General features: G+C 41.1%; 2 protein-coding genes across 3 annotated transcripts in view; one reads left to right on the top strand and one right to left on the bottom strand.

The window, feature by feature from the left end:
* trappc10 (trafficking protein particle complex 10) overlaps positions 1 to 5743 on the top strand; it is a 33280-nt gene extending 27537 nt beyond the window's left edge. Inside the window, exon 23 of the mRNA XM_036587394.1 lies at positions 1716 to 5743. Coding sequence (XP_036443287.1) covers positions 1716 to 1972 — 257 coding nt within the window. The 3' untranslated portion in view covers positions 1973 to 5743. The remainder of the gene's footprint in view (positions 1 to 1715) is intronic.
* Positions 5744 to 5802: 59 nt separating this feature from the next.
* Positions 5803 to 16393, bottom strand: si:ch73-100l22.3 (centriolar coiled-coil protein of 110 kDa). 2 transcript variants are annotated; one of them, XM_036587396.1, is made up of 10 exons: positions 16284 to 16393; positions 14757 to 14876; positions 12486 to 14640; positions 11011 to 11111; positions 9082 to 9273; positions 8287 to 8403; positions 7940 to 8038; positions 7072 to 7188; positions 6727 to 6806; positions 5803 to 6256 (listed from the first exon to the last, which is right to left on the bottom strand). In XM_036587396.1, exons 2-10 carry the CDS (start codon positions 14850 to 14852, stop codon positions 6136 to 6138), a joined length of 3078 nt encoding a protein of 1025 aa, XP_036443289.1. In that variant the 5' UTR covers positions 14853 to 14876; positions 16284 to 16393; the 3' UTR covers positions 5803 to 6135. The 2 variants fall into 2 exon arrangements, with proteins under 2 accessions (XP_036443289.1, XP_036443288.1); XM_036587395.1 differs by lacking the exon at positions 16284 to 16393 and adding an exon at positions 15458 to 16130.
* Positions 16394 to 17249: the final 856 nt, after the last annotated feature.

Below are 17249 nucleotides of genomic sequence, written 5' to 3'. Positions count from 1 at the left end.
TGGCACACACGGTTTCTCTCAGTCACTGTCTCTTATTCTCCCTCCTCCTCTTACTCACAAGGCACTTTAAGCACTTTGGCTACGGTGACCAGAAAGAACCGTGCTGTTCAGCACACATGCAAATTCCTTGTGGCTTCCTGCTCCTGTAGCCTAGCGACGAATCTAGCGACTTTTTGGACAAACCTACGCTACTCTCCTTAGAAGAGAGTTGCCAGCACTGCCCCCCTAGCAAGAGGCTTATTTCTCTCTGCGTCTGCTCTGTTCAGTGACATGACAGCGGACATAGAGGTGAATGAGCTGTGCTTGTGCAGACAGTGTTGTCAAGGACCAATTACTAATCTGTACTGTTCGCTCCACTTTTGTGTTAATTTAAACAATTTAATTTGATTGTTTTGACTATCACTGTCTAATCACTCACTATCACACTGAAAACAGAGCATCCTTCTTGTGGTTTGTTACCCAGACGGAGGCTGTGTGCTGTTTGGGAGAAAAAATAAGAAGGATATTCTGTTGCCTCTAACTTTCTCTCTGAATGATCATTTTACATGTAAATACAGCTGAAATCACAGCACAGCCGTTGTCTTTAAATTATGTGTGTAGTGATTTTATCAGATGACGTCATGGTTATAAAATCAGAATTTAAACAGTGCAAAGCAGCAGCTTGGAAATGGCTTGGAAGTGTCTGCGGGTTAACATGTAGTCTTCATGCGCTGTGTTTGTCACTATTTCATATTCATCCTGCTGACTGACAACAGAAACACAAAAATATGTGGAATACAGCCCATGTGAGCACAGAGAAGCAGCCAGATGCAAAGGGCTGCCAACATCTGACACTAGGCATAATGCAAATATAAGGTGATGACATCACGAATATGCTAATTAGCGTGTGACATCATCTAGCGACGTTTAGTGATTTTTGAACAGGGCTTTAGCTACTTTCCATTAGGAATAGTTGGCAATGTTGGCTTTACATGAAGTTTATTAGCTAATTTAATGTTTGTGTGCTGTGTATTTAACACCGATTTCCGGTCACTGTAGCTTTTCCTCCAGCTGTTGATGCTTAAAGTCCCTTCTGTCTACTAGCACCTCTCTTCTGTTTCACTGCACAGTCCAGTTCCTGCTCTCACTGTATATACTGTGATTTCCCCACTTTCTCCCTCACTGCAGATGTAGTTGATCAGCCAGAACATGTTTGGGTTGGGTTTATGACAATGTTTTATAAAAACAGGCCCTAATAAACAACTTAATCCGTATCTAATAGTAGTTAATGACTGAATAATTGTAGAATAGTAACGTGTGTTAATTAATGTTAGTTTTAATAGTTTTGCACTGAAGCTGTAAGGCTAATGTAGCTAATAAGTGATGAATACTTATGTACACCAGTTAGCATTGTGTAACTGCATGCTTAAATCATCTCACACTTTCCTAAACCCGTGTCAGGTTGTTAAGTAGACTTTTTTTTTTCTGACACCATGTGACAAACAGTTACCTCTAAAAATGGACCATAAAATTCAGGCTTCAGTTTGAGCTGCTGGTATTGTTTTTAGCTATGTCCACTCCAGACACCAAACTGTTTTGGCTGAGTGACTACATTTTGGATAAAGGACACTTGTGTAAATTAGATTTTTTTTCAGAACTATTGCTTTAGAATGGGGTCCAAAACCCACAGCTGCCAAACTACAGCTACTGAAATTTATTTCCCTTCCATCTCACAGACTCCTGCCTGGAGAACGACAACCTCTCCCTGCTGGACAAAGGTCTTGAGGACCAGGCAGACACAGCCAGCCTCCGAAGCCGAGGAAGCGTCCACTCCCTGGGCAGCGGTGAGCAGCAACAGCAGCAGCAGAGGAGTGTGCCCATGCCCAGGCTAGAGCCCTTCAGCCCAGGGCAGGTGTTTAACTGCAGTCTGGCGCGCCAGGTCCTGGTGCTGCCCAGCACGGACGACCACGTGCTAGAGGTCAACGTCACATGACACCCATGGAAAGCCCCGCCCCGCCTGGTCCTGGACCCTGGTTTCTGTGATCTGATTGGACAGGAGACAGGGGAAGGGAGGGGCTCTGGTGTGGGGCAGTGGGGCATCTCTGGACTCGGTGGGCGGACGTTGGACGTCGGCCCGGCCTGAACAAGGAAACACAAAAAAACAACTCATCGCTGGAGCCTGAGAATCCATCTGCTGTCTTATAGTTTCTCTATTATTCGTCTATTCTATTCTCTGCTCACTCTATACTGGGAGGTAATACCAGACTTGAAAGCCCCCAGTCTCTCTCTCTCTCTCTCTCTCTCTCTCTCTCTTTCTTTCTTTCTTTCTTTCTTTCTTTCTCTCTCTCTCTCTCTCGCTCTCTCTCTCGCGCTCTCTCTCTCTCTCTCTTTCTCTTTCTTTCTTTCTCTGTCTCTCTGTCTCTCTGTCTCTCTCTCTCTCTCTCCTCCCCCCCAGTCAGTGAGCAGCCTTGGACTTCCCATGATGCCTTGCTGCTTCTTGCTTTCCCCATTTCAAACTTCCTCCGGAGGAAGTCTTCATTACTACAACTGTGACCGAGTCACGCTAACTGAGACTCTCTGTCTCTCTCTCTGTCTCTCTCTCTCTCTCTCTCTCTCTCACTCACACACACACACATACAGATCTTCACAGCAACTTCTGTGGAAGAGTTGGCAGACATTGTGACAGTGTACGTATGCGTTGTGGGATGTTGAATATGGTTTACTGTGTCTGACCCCAGGCTCACATGCATGTATGCACTCCAAAACAAGATCGAGGCCTGCGATTGGCTTAGGAGAAGGTGAAAAAGAAGAGGAGGGGTCAAGTCCTGCTGGCTTATTTGCCGTTTAGGAATCGCCATGCTTGCTCATTCTGCTTCATCATGCTTTCCAGTGTTGCTATATATGTGTGCACTCTTAAAAATAAAGGAGCCAAAAAGGGTTCTTTGGAGCAATGCAGTGCCAGCTTTGGGTCCCTCAAGAACCTTTCAAGGATGGTTCTTTAAAGTTTTGTTAATGAGGTGCGTGTGGTTTAAAGAACTACATAATGTAAAAATTCTACTTCTATAAGATTTAAAGGTTTTTCTTAGAACCATACAGAACTGTAAAGTCAGAGACCACCTTTCATTTCTCTCATTTCCTGTCAAAATTGTCATTAGGTACAAGTTATTCATTCCGTCAATCTAAGGGGGAAAAGCAAAAGCATGTTTAACCGAACTTTACACAGAGGCCTGAACAACTAAGTACATTATCAGTCATTATTTATTGTGTCCCCTCTGACTTTATTACAACTTCCATTCTTTTCAGGAGACATGCTTTCAGTTTTTCAAAGAAAACTGCAGGGATGTTTTTGCACACTTCCAAAGTTCAGTCTTAGAAGCTGGTTGCATTTTCTGCTTCTCACCATCCAAGTAAACTCAGTTAATTATGTTGAGGTCTGGACTCTAGGGTGGCCAGTCCAGTTTTCTGAGAGCACCAGCAGCTTTTTTTCACCCTTTTTTTTCTCAGTGAGGGCCTCTTGACAGCTACACATCCTTTCAAACTGTGCTGAGTTGTCTTCTCACAGTGGAAGGATGGACAGAAACACCTGTAGCTTGATCTTCTCCTCTGGTCATCTAAAATGGACAGTTTTGGTGGTCTACCAGGTCTTAGAAGTCCCATCTCTGTATCTTTTTAATTATTTTTTGAACTCCAGTTTTGGAAACACCCTTTATTCTGCAAGTGGAATATCTTAAATCTAATTTCCTCAGAAATGTCCCCTGAAAAATGACTAACTTGTACTGAATAGCTGTTTTGACAGGATGTTAAATAAATAAAAGGTGGTCTCTGATGTTAATACTGTATAATACTAATACTAATACTATTAATACTCTCTCAATACTGTATGTCCAAACCAAGAATCATTTAGGAACCTTTATTTTTAAGAGTGTGTGTACATCTGGGAAAGGGGGCAAAGTAGCTACAGCAGCCCTCCTGTTCACACACACTGTCCTGCCTCTCGCTGTGTACATAGTGTTAAATACCCAGATATTACTGAATGATGAATCACTGTTATGACTGTATAGGCTGCACCAAATACGGTTAGAGGAGAAGTCGACTTAATGCAAGTATGAGTCTCTGAAGCTGAAGAACTTAATTATTCTTTCTAGCAAACTATATTTTGCCTTATTTTTTATGTTTTTCATTTAAAGCTCTGCTTATTTTGGAGGGAAGAGGATGAGACGCTGCAGGTAAAACAGACTCAAACTTTACTTCACTATCAGGTGCCGCTATGTCCTGATAGATCCTCCTTATTCAGTTTAAAAAAGGAAGGATGTAGCTTCACCTCTGTAGTGATTTGCACACAGGTCTGGAAATAGTTTAAAAGTATTTTTTGGTGCATCAGATGTTGTGTTGCTATGGCAACCCATAATTAATCGCTATGTGAGTAATCATGGCAAATTGAGCTACGTGACCTCAGAACCATGTCTTACAGCACTGGTGTGGATTACCAGCTTGGACAGCTTTAAGCTTTTTCAGGAGTCGATATAGGAATTCTCTATGCAGTTCCAGATTTGATTGCTAGAGCTCACTATTTGCCACTTTTACATCTCCAACAGAACTTTAACTTTGTGTGACATTCCAATTACGCCTGTTTGACAGCACTCCTGAAAATGGCTAAGCACATAATGCCAGTCAATGAGTCTATTTTTGTACTCTGGTGTCAGTGTGAGGTTTACGTCTGCTTGCTCTGTGTGTTTGAGTGGGGTAAATGTACAACGCTAAGTGAGTTGGGTAATTTAGCAAAAGACAAATGAGGACTTGGGGGTGAAACAAAGTGAGGCACATGTCCCACAGTGCTGTGGAAGTGGGTTAATTGTGACAGACTTCAGCCAGAGGCTGAGTTAGGAGGGAGACAGTAATTGCGACTTTGCTGCAGCTGAGCGTCAAGGTGTTTGGTTTGAGGTTTTTGTGCACTAATGATGAGAAGGGCCTGTGAAGGCTAAAGGCCTGAGGCTGTGCTCCAAATAGCAGGAAGCACCCAGTTCCCTACTTTGTAGTGCACTAAATGAGTAACTTGGTTTAGGTTGGGTTATTGTCACTCCTAAATATGGGAAAGGGGGAAAATGAGAGAGAGCGAACTTTGAGCACTTGTTTGAGATAAACACATGTAAGCAAATGTATCCGGATGAGGGTTCTGGTTGTGGTAAATGTTTTCTGGCTGTATTTAGTGCTGTTGGTTTCTGGGAACTGGTCTGGAAAGTAAGAACTGTAAAGAATGATTAATACTTGCCGCATTATTGCTTGTACGTGTGCGCTTTGTTGCAGATCTTATGATTTTCATGTCTAGCTACAGTATTTATTTTGTGAATAAATTGTTCTGTCTCACATGAATTATTCAGGGGTCGCATGTGTTGAACTTCATTAAGAGTGATGATGTAGGATCAGTTGTTTTCCCCCCCTCCAGTCCTGATGTATGATTATATGGGGGGGGGGGTCATCCTAGCTGATCCCAGCACTCTTATGTGATGCTCAGCTGCTCGATACATATGGGAGGCCATCAGGGGAGACTGTAGCCTTTCAGTTGTCGCTCACTCACACTTCAGCAGATGGACTTTTGGGGCTACATCATGTGAATCACTGGGTCAGCCAACAATGTCAAAATAATTTTCACAGGCTCTTTGTAAATTATTCCATCTGTTGAGCACCACAGATTGTATTTAGATTAATTATTTAAATTAAAAGAATATGTACGCATTATACAATTGAAAAAATATACATATGTTTTAAAAAACATTTGTGGTATGTTTCTGTTTTTTAAACATTTTAAAATTAGCACAGGAAAAATTCAACAAGTTGCAAAACATTGCTTTATTAGAAAGATACAGGTACAAAATAAGTTAAGAAGTAACAAGACAAGGCCATATAGCTGAGAAAGACTTTAGATAATGTCATTTCTGAGCTTTTGGTTTCGTGCTTCTCATCTCAAAGTGAGCTTAAGATAAATTAGTAAAAAACATTTCCAAATTTTGACACAACACTGTAAACAAAACAATAATGACAGGAAGGTGGTGATATGCTATCAAGGCACTCTGTTGGCGTCTACATGTATGTGCAGTAGACTGACAGACCGCCTGTCTCGGGTACAGCCAGATGAGCCCCTCGGGAGGCCTGAGCTTTTCATCTGGGACGGCGTAAAGGAATCGCCTTCTTTGGAACCCTGCGTGGGTTTGGCACAAAGGTCCAGCCGTCCTCTGCACCTAAGGTCAACTTGGTCCTTTCAGCTGCTTTCTTCTGCAACCTGACAGCAGTGACACCAGCAAAGAAATCAAGCAACAGGGCTGGACACATTAAGGAGATGTGACAAGTTGTTTTAGGTCAGTAAAATTTCTCAAAAGACAGCAATGCTGAACTGTCATGTTGGGGCGAAAAGACACCTTATTTTATCCAGGCTTTAAAAGCAAGTACTGGATCATGAAAATTTTGTTAATGTTTAATTTCCATATAACTATAATTAACAAGTAATTTTTTCATTGTATGCAACTACTGGACTACAAGCCCAAAGTGACCCAAAATTAGCCATTTTGCTTCCTGGTTGTCAATACTTAGTAGCTCCTAACTGATGAGAAGGTTGTTGAAACTTTGTTCTCAGTGGAGCAGTAGAATTACTAAACTGTCCTGGACCCTTTAGTACCGAAGCTTGACACCCCTGTCCTATTGCAACTGGAATACAGTGTACAAGGTAAAAGGCAGACAACAGAAATCACTCACATCACTGTCCTCTTCCTCTCCAGAGCTTTCCTGGTGGCAGCAGAAATAGAGCTTTTCCCTCCAGCCTGAGGCTCCTTATTCTGCAAAAGAAAGCCTGTCAGTCTACTTACTACATAACCTCACACAGTGCAATGCATTTCCAGTCCTTAAAAAAAAAGATTCACTAACTGTTTAAAACTGAATATACATTCATTTGTCCTGAGACAATTCAGTATGTTCAATCAACACATCAAAGACACATATGAACAACACCAGTGATCAGGTAAAACCTTTATATGAAAAAATAAAATTAAATAAGTAAAATCACTGCCTGTTTAAAGGCTGGAGTCATGATACTTTCATTACCTTGTGTTTGAGCTCTCTCTCTCTGGCCAGTTCTCGGTCCCAGCTAATCAGCTGCATCCGGTCTGCAGGACACAGGCTAAAGAAGAGGTCGTGGAGCTCGTAGCGTGCTGACCGCAGCTGTAACACACAAAAGAGAGATGTGAAGAATAGATATTGTAAAGTCTAAACTATGTGTTTCAAACAAACAGGCAAAACATGACTTGAAACAGCAGTTTAGTAAATAAAAAGCTAAAAAAATAAGACAAGTGAGTGGCACTTGTGAGTGTATTACCCTTCTTGGTGACATTTTATTTTGTTAGTCTTAAGGTTGCGCAACATATTGTCTGTTAACCTTTATCAAGATATCAGCTTTCACAATCCTGATATCGTAGACATCTGCAATATGCAAATGTGCTGTGAGCATCCTGACCTATCACAGGTGTTCTGTGGATGTTAGGATAAATTGAGGCCTTTGTAAGATCCAAGAAACATTATGTTAAAAACATTGCAGGCCACTTTTTAACCATGTCACACCAAGAGGTCTCCAGTGTGTTTTAGTATATCGCTGTTGTCGGAACAAAACCTCGTATCTCCAAAATGGTAACTTTACAGGAGAAGGAAAAAACCTACTTTACTTTTAATGTATGTCAATGGAATCAGACCTTTTTTCACACCGTTTTGGGCCGTTTCTTTTGGTCCATGCTTCATGAAATTTACAAAAAAATTTAAAAGACAACAGGCACTTTCAGATTATGTCAAAAATTAAAAAACGACAAAAATGGAGATACAAGGTTTTCTTTTGACAACAGCAATATATTTACTACATATCACAATCACAATGAGCAGCAATATAACAGTGTAATCTCTCTGAGCATATTAGAGGGTTTACTTGTAGTGTGACTCTCTCCTGTAGAACTCTGTCCTGTCTGCTGCTGTACTCTCTTCCTGGTGTCTGAGACTGCAAGTCCTTGAGAAACAGCTGGGTGTCCTGTGAGTACAACAGTGAAGATCAACCAATCACAGTCTTAATACTGACACAAATTGGTGTGGTGTACACATGAAAAATGGCAGAGATTGGCACTGGCTATGCATACTGACCAGCAGTATTTTCAGATAAGCTTTTTCCAAATTACTGTGTACTTTATCCTTTAAATCCTTTACATCTACTTCTGACACAAGCAGATTAAAAAAAGATTGATTGCAAGCAGTATCATATGTGGCAGTAGACACAGTCACCTTGATAGTTCTGATGAGCTGAGCCACTCGCTCTGTACGGAGCAGCCTGCGGGTTAGGTAGCCTTTTACTGCTGCCGCCACTAGGGGGCGGTGACAGATCGGAAGACCACTACAAGACTGTAACGGCAGGAGACGAGTCAACCAGGAGAAAAGAGAAATGAGGATCATAACAATGTAGATCAGGATCACTTGGACTTAAACAAACTTTGCCATAAAGTGGGCCATATAAAAATATATAACGTCAAAATACTTAAAATGCATTTTTATGATACACAATATGCATCAATAATTAGATTTTCTGAGGTATACAAGGTTGAAATGGACAAGTTGCACCAGCAAACGAGTTTGCTACATTTTATAGGAGGCTATGAAAATTATACCATGTTGTGTAAATGTTTGCAAAACTAAACATAAATGTAAATGAAAAAAAGAAAAGGGGTAAAATCAAACAAAAATTAAATGAACAAATTAAAACAATGGTATAATAGGCGGCAACCAATCAGCTACTTGCTACTATGCAGTACATGCAGTTACTATATCCCGGTTATTGATGCTTACGGGTTCTCTACAACTGCAATTTTTTTTGATGCATGCAGTTGTTCAGTCTTATTGAAATATTGACGATACTCATGACGACTAGCATACTGTGATGTAATTTATCATAACAATAATAATCCCATTGCCTCTACTTTGCACTACAATGCTGTTTTGAGCGAATATATACTGTATATACACTGTGGTGTGGTGTGGTGTAGTTCTGGGTTGGAGGTAATACTAGCAAGGGGATCTGGGCACCTGTGAGATGCGGAGGGAGTCTGAGAGAACGCTTAGCTCAGCCAGCGTGAGCTCGGAGGTCTGTGAGGAGGAGCCCAGACCCATGTAGACAGAGGAGGGGGGGGGCGAGGTTGCCACGTCCTCCAGACGTGAGCCTTTGCCGGGACATGGGAAGGACACGCTCCGGAGGAACTGGTATCTTGTTGCCAGCGACTGAGAGAGAGAGAGAGAGAGAGAGAGAGAGAGAGAGAGAGAGAGAGAGAGAGAGAGAGAGAGAGAGAGAGAGAAAATGGATGAATAGATGGATAGAAGTTGAAAGAGAGATAATGGATGAAGAGATAGAGGAGAGTGGACATTTAGAGAAAGCAGGGAGAGAGAGGAGAGAGAGAGGGCAATGGGAGAAAATAGGCGAATGAATTGGGAGGGAATGGGGTCACTGAAGGACAGTAAATTAGGCATGAGCAAAAAGTTAATGGGGGAACAGGGATGGCATAACCACCCGCATCCACCAAAGAGAGACAAAGAAAAAGACCGACATGAGCAACAGGACACCGAGGGATCAGGCACTTAAGCTCAGACACTCATGAATTAAACAAAATGATCTGCTCATTTTCTGTGTCAATTCCCACAACATGGCTGGGCTTTCTCCTCTCTGGCCTGACACGCCCACATAGAAAGAGAGGGACAGAGAAACGAAGAGAAAAGAGGGGGGCTTGCCAAGGCCCATTATAAAAGCAGCCTGTGTTCATTAAAGACCTGTTCGATGCATAAATTACAGTGTGTAATTAATGGCACAAGGACACAACCTACAGAGCACACTGAAGGAGAAACGGAGAAACAGCTGGCAACAAGGGTGTCCTTGGATTATACCAGCACAGATCTAGATAGTGTATCCTAGAGATGGTATTAAACTTTAACACAAAGCTCTTTGGGCTTTTCAGACTGGATTTTAAGAGTTTTTACACAGTCATATTGTCAGATACTGTTCCACTCAAACAGAAGGAAGTTGGAGGTTTGCCACGCACCCAATAGAGTCCAAGGGGAATAAAGGTTAATGTGATATCTGGGATTGCTTGTCAGAAAAGCTTTTTTACAGGGCATTAAAGTAAAACCAAAAATATCATTAAAGTTGTAAAACTTTCAGAAATTGTAAGTCAAGGAATGACTTGCATTTTTTTGCTGTGCATGCTGCGCAGCTTTACACAGACTGATTTGTGGCTCAGACTGAAACAGTGGAACATTATTAAAATATATACTTCGAATGTTTGGAATCACTGTTGTCAATCCAGTCAACAGCGTCCTGTGGGCAGCGTCCTGTGACCGCTGATGAAGGACTAGAGGATGACCAACACAAACTGTGCAGCAGCAGATGAGCTACTGTCTCTGACTTTACATCTACAAGGTGGACCAACAAGGTAGGAGGGTCTATTACAGTGGACAGTGAATGGACACAGTGTTGAAAAACTCCAGCAGCACTGCTGTGTCTGATCCACTCATACCTGCGCAACACACACTAACACACCACCGCCATGCACATAAATATATATGTATGTACATGGCGTATAAAAAATTTCCAATAACGAACAGAGCTGTAGATTATTTCATAACAATTGAGAAAGCTGTGTAGATTTAACTTGGTGCCTAGTTTATAACAGTTCAATCTTTCACTGTACAAGTTCTCACTGAATAACAATAATTAAAATGACAAATCATTTCAAACTCTAGAACGGTAGTGTATACGTTCAGTAAGTCAGGCTAGTGTACTAAAACACTTTTTTTCCCTGCACTAGCAGTTTGCAAGAAAAGAAAAAAGAAACCAAGCAAAGCTGTTTTGACCAAGGTAATACTCCTGCATGTCCTTGCTTTCCTAAATAACTAAGCAGATCTTCTGCACAATTCTCATTTACAAACATATGGGAGGAAAAATGGCATCTATTTTGTATTTCTCACCTGCAGCAGCTCCTGCTGTTGTCTGCACTGCTCCTCCATCAGAGCTTTGACCTGCGCTTCATGCTCCTGCTTCAGCTGCAGCTCAGGCCACTGTGATGCGGCTGACATATAAAGTATAAGCACATCATGAATGCGTTCTGTTTAATTATGGTTCAGTCTAATCATGGCAGATCAACTAACTAATCGCTGCAGAAGCACTTAAAGCAAAATCATTATGCTACACAGAGGCACTGCTTCTCAGCACACTTAATAGGCATCATGAGTGAGACAAGACTATTATCTGGCCATTATCATTACAGAGAAGGTATTTATCAAGACTTATCATTTTAAAAGGATCATAACCCCAACTTGACAAAATATGTCTCATTTGCTTTTGCAGTGTGCTTCAAAGGAGGACAGTGCATTATTAAGAAAGCTATCATAGGGCTGGAGAGCTTTCCTGATTTTTTCTCATTTTTAAACCCCTATGGGGCAGTAGAGTGTTTGAGTACTTTGAGCTTGATAGACAACTTTTAGATGCTCATCTTAAGTGTATTGCTTCAATTAAAAATAGCTCATTTTAAAGCAAAGTAATTTTTAAAGCAAGAACATTGGATCAGTACTTTTATATGTTAATACTCAAGGTTTCAATATCAATACTGGAAAAGAAAGCAGTATTGTGCCATCTCTACTTTGAACAGACATGGAACATCCAGGCAACCAGTAACTGATCATTTTACTTTTTTTCCTTTAAATCCATTTCAGATCTATGGGGTGCAGTGAGAATAGAACAGTTTAAAAACCTGTAAAGCTGAAACCCTGATTATCATTAAATCAGACATGAAAATAAAGAATCTTTTATATTATTGTACGTAAATATTAGGGATGAATAATACTGAAATCATATCCATATCAGCAGATAATCATTCAAGAGATCCTACTGATATTTCAAATCGATATATGATGATCTAGAAGAGGACAGCATTTAGGTGATGCTGGGACAGTTCCTAAAATATGTGCACTTTATAAATGATTGTTTTTGTAGCAGCATTGGAAAATAACTGAAATTTTTCACATACACATCAGCATTGGCCCACAAATCCCACATCGTTGTGTCCCTAGTAAATATTCTATATTATTTAGCAGACACCCTTTGCTACAGCCATTCACAGTATAACATCCATAAATGTAAGACTGAGCTAACATTAGAAACCCCCTCTTTTCAGTGTAGCAGTGGTGGTCCCTGCCTGCATGGGGAATCAAACCTTAGAGATTATATATGTAGGGCAGTTATCTGTTATCTACTGTGCTTCACTTGAGCAAGTTCAAAAAAAGGGAAATTCCCACCTTTAGTGACTACACATGTCAGTGTGCACTCAAGCTAAAAACAGGAATTAGCTGTAAATATCAATTTTAATCTCAATATCAGATCAATTACATTTTCCCATTTATCGCCAATTTAATGAGCAGGCATATTTCAACTCAACTTCACTCACCTTTTGGTGTGCTGGACTGAGGTCGTCCTTCATCCCCCTGTTGTCCTGACGCGATCTCCACAGTGTTCATGAGCAGTCTCCGTTTGGCACGGGACACCCCCTCTTGCCCTCCCAGCTCGGGGGTCAGCTGGACCCCTTTGGGCCCAGGCTGGGACCAGAGTCTGGAAGGGGTATCCACATCATACGAGCGATTAAGGGATGACCCATTCAAGGAGTTTTCTATGCTTTCAAATCCTTTCTTTTTCTCGCCTGAGGCGTTCTTCCTCTCTTCAGGCTGGTTACTGGCATCTGAGAGGACGGTGGTTCTCTGAGAGAGCCGCTTTGAGTCACTGATGGCACGGAACGCCTCTGGCACCCTCATTTTCTGCACCAAAGAGGTGACACAGTGTGGCAGCTCACGCTGTTTACTCCCTGGTCGTGTCCTGCAATCTTTAGCAACAGCTTCCTGCTGCGTGGTTTTGCTAAAGGTAACCACACATGGAGACTTCACATCACCAGCTGGCAAGATGATGCTTTCATTTTCTGCAGGCAGGGTCTGCTGGGTGCTGCTGTAAACTGTGGTTGCCTCTGTGGGATCAAAATTTGCCTGCGACTTTGACAATGTAGACTCTAGGTCTGAGATCAGGACTTTAAGGCTTGATAAGTTGAGCTCCAGCTGAGCGATCTGTTCAGCCTGATCTGTGCTCCTATAGACAGGCAGGTCTCCCTCGGTCCCTGCCAGCATGCTCACAGCCTTTTTGCTTTGGCTACATGGATCTGGTCTTGCTTCATCATCCACACAAATAGGTGTCTTGACCAGGGGCTTCCTGAATGAGCCAGACATAGCACTGCCTTTTTTACTGCGAACTGGACTTAAGCAGAACTTGGGGGTAGGCACGTTCTTAAATTTTTTACCTGCTGTTTGGCATGGCCTTGACAGCACAGTGCCTGTTTTCTTACCCTTGGACTGGTAAAGGGATTTTGCTGAGGGGGAAGCTGCTGCTGAAGTGGACCGAGTGGGACTGGTAGTCATTTCTGGATGGCTTGAGAGAGGTGGTGATGCTTTTTCAGTAATACTACCTGCATTATTCGAGGCTGAAGCTTTATTAAGGCAATAACCAACTGGAACTTCAAATTTAATAGCATCTATGTTTTCAACATGGCTGGCCAGCTCACAGGGCTCTACACTTTCTTTATCTGCCCTCTTAGTTTGTGTCTGGATTTCAAGGCTGGGTATCGTCAACTCAGGCAACTGATCCTTTCCCTGGTTACTCCTCTTCTCCCTGATTCTCCTCAGATCACTTTTCCCAGTGTCCCCTGGAAAAAATTCCTCGTTCTCCTTGTCAGAAAGGCTGTGCTGGTCTGCATGCTCAGCTTCACTGATTTTCAAAGCCTTTGCCTGGTTGCGCAACATCCGCTGACGACGCCGATGCTCTTGTGATTTCTTCAGAAGGTTCTGAAGACTCATGTGGTAAGGCCCCTCAGCTGGATCTGTCTCCACTGGTGGGTTTACTGGCTCTATTATATCATCAGGGTGAGCTTGGTTAGAGACTGTAAATTCCTCCTCTAGAACCTCTCCATCTACTGGAGCATGGCTGATGATGTCAATAGCTTTGTCAGTTGAGTTTGAAGAATTTAAAAAAAGACCACCAAAATCTGAACGTCTTCCTTCAGTGCCTATTCCTACTCCCTCAATCCAACTAGAGCTGACGTCTGACGTTTCAATGGTCACATACCCAGATGACAGTCCCTGGTGACTTACATCTGTTTGAGGGTGTTTAAGTGATTGGGACAGTAAATGTGTGTCAAATCCACAATCTGTGTTCAGCTCAACAGCTGGCTCCGGCTTGTGCCCGATCAAAGGAAATCCTTCAAACAGAACAGTTGTGTGGCTGTTCTCTAATGAATCTTCTCCTTCCAAAGGTCTAAGATTTAGGGCTGTATGACCATCACAAACTGTAGATGTCAGAGGGTGACTGAGAGCAATTTGCACCTTCTCACCAGGTGTCTGCTGAGCAGATGGGAAAACAGAGCAGGAGGATGAAGTCCAGTGGCTTTCTATGGTTTCACCACACTCGTTTCTACTTCCAGGGTTGCAAGTAATAGCTCTAGTGTTGGATGGATTAGCAGTTTCTGTCTCATCTTCAAATTCGTCAAATGTTGGAGCTTTTCTTAACTAAAACAGAGAAAAAAAATGATTATGAATCAACTGAACTTATACAATAACGCAGTAGTTAAGTAAGCAAGCTAACGTGTAAAGCCTAAACTATCAGTTTGTGTTTTATATATTACCTGAACGCTGTCGAGAATGGTCTGTATATAAGACACTCGAGAAGAACTTTTCCTCTTGCTCATCAAACAAGCAGCTTCTTCTCTTAGCCTTTGCATTTCTTCTTTCTGGTCCTTATTCAACTGAAAACCAAAGAATAATTGCATTTTATCTTTCAGTCACTCAAAGTAAAGGTGGTGATATATCTGTACTGGTATACATGCAAGATTACTTTACAACTTTAGTATTTTTAGGGATATATTTGACTAGTACTGATTCATGATATAATGATATACTAGCCAAAATATAGTAAAGACCTTGTTGTCAAGCGGTTTCTATTTTGTCCACTTTACACCTAGTATCCAAGACAAAAAAAAAAAACTAAAGAATTTAGAAAACATAAATAGTAAGTTTCCAGTCTGGAAATGTGGTTTCTGTCTAGTAAATGTTCACAATATTGTGTAAACTTCACTGGTGTAATTTGAAGAACTAGAAAGAAACCAGAACAAAATACTACAATCAAAAGAAGCGGTCAGGTTTGTAAGTAACAGTATAGAGTAACAGTTCTTAGGAAGCATGGGTTCATTAACTTGATTAATGCAAGCTTACATATTATCTGATACTGTGACATATTTGGGAGATATAATGACATTCAATCAGTTTTATCAACACTGCTCAGCAGCACGAATTCAGAGAATATGAAGAAATACCAAGCAACCCTTACCAATGGAGGCAGAATAGGCAAACCGTAAAATCTTATATTTGATGACCGCTGGCTGAAGATGGCTTGTTCAGACTCTTCGTCGTCATTAGTCCTTATTTGCCTCACTTGCCTTTGAATGAATTCCTCATAGTTCTCCATACTGGAGGAATTGCAATAGCTTGGACTGCTTACTTTAGAGTCAAAAACGCCTGAGCTCCAACACGGCAAAACAAACGACTGCCTGGCAACCCGACGTTACCCACATCCAACTGGACTGTTAACGGATGGAAGGTAACTTAGTTGCACATCCCTTAGCTCACCAGCTAGTCGTGTAGCTAAAATATCCACAGAATTTCACAAAGTGACATAAGTAATATTATATTTTCCAAACCAAAAGTCTGCTTTAAACTTCCTTCGTTTGTTCTTCTGTCAAAAGACCGCTTGAACTAATTTAGCTGAGGGTAGCTATGTAGTTAGCTAAGTGCTACGTTAGCGTTAGCTAAAGCGATAAAAAAAAACGGCCAAACTGTAAATTTTCTCGACTTAATTAAAACTTCTTAAGAGTAAAAAACATGTCAATTTTATTAAAGTAATTATGAAATATAATAAATAAATTAATAAACAGAGAAACAAGAGTTTTTTTTTCTTGGCTAACGACAACAGACTGAATGTTTACGCTTTAGCCGCTTCAACTGTCATCCTGGGTTGTTTGGAAGAACCGTTATGGACTTCAGCAAAACACCCGGATCTGGATTGCACATGAGATGCTATTACACAGACAGCCTGAGGTCGCTTAATGAAATTATGAGATTTGCCATTTAAAGAAGACGGTAAGACTGTCACTCACACTGTGGGCTCAGGCATTCTGGAGTTCTTTCCACAAACTCGACCGAACAGAAATAAAGTTCAACAACTCCACAGAGCAGTTCCGTTACGGGTTTTACAACAAACATACGGCGCCATATGTATGTATTTCAGCCGACAGTGCCGCCTAGAGTGCTGAAAGACCCCAAGCGTTCTGTAGGAGAACAAAAGATTCTGTCAGCGTAACGTAGTTCGTAACAAAAACTTATTAGCCACATGTCTTTGTGATTCAGATGTATTGTATTATATTGTATTATATTATACTCTTAAAAAAAGATGGTTCTTCAAGGGTTCTTTAGTAAAGGCAATGGTTCTATTAAGAACCACGAGCTGTATATAAAACCAATTAATGCTTAAATGGTTCTTTGCACAGTGCAAAAGTTTTTTTAGGTTGATGGAGAATGTGTTGCATATTGTTCTGTAATAGAACCTTTTTGAAAAGGGTTTTAAATAGCACCAAAAAGGGTTCTTCTATTCTTACTATGTCAAGCTTGCAACAATAGAAGAACCCTTTTTTGTGAACCATTTTCATTTTCTGCATAGAACCATATACAACACATTATCCATCAATCTGAAGACCCATTTAAGCATGAAACTGTTCTGTATAGAACTGATAGTGCTAAATAGAACCATTGCCTGTACTAAAGAACACTTGAAGGACCATATCTTTTAGAAGTGTATATTATATTATATTATATTATATTATATTATATTATATTATATTGTGTTGTATTGTATTATATTATATGCATTAGAATCTCAGCTTTTGCTACTAGACTGACAGTAAAAATCACCTACTGTAGACAGACCCTCCTCAGCCCTGGAATCCATCAGCACTACATGCTGCACCTGATCACATCTCCAACATTATCTGCCTGCAGAAGCCTCACCTTTCAAAGCACCTCTTTACACAATACTATAAGATATAGCTGATTATCTACACTTCATA

This window comes from Colossoma macropomum, unplaced genomic scaffold (genome assembly GCF_904425465.1).
Source record: "Colossoma macropomum unplaced genomic scaffold, Colossoma_macropomum, whole genome shotgun sequence".
NCBI lineage: Eukaryota > Metazoa > Chordata > Actinopteri > Characiformes > Serrasalmidae > Colossoma > Colossoma macropomum.
Note: the sequence above shows the minus strand (reverse complement) of the source record. Positions and strands in the feature narration are given on the sequence as shown.

Bases quoted from the DNA above. Each gene is read 5' to 3' on its own strand.
- si:ch73-100l22.3 (XM_036587395.1), bottom strand. From the start codon at position 15,595: ATGGAGAACTATGAGGAATTCATTCAAAGGCAAGTGAGGCAAATAAGG. The intron at 11,112-12,485 runs GTGAGTGAAGTT...TTTATATGTCAG, and splicing joins TCAGTCCAGCACACCAAAAG to CCGCATCACAGTGGCCTGAG. The intron at 8,039-8,286 runs GTGACTGTGTCT...TTGTACTCACAG, and splicing joins AGCTCATCAGAACTATCAAG to GACACCCAGCTGTTTCTCAA.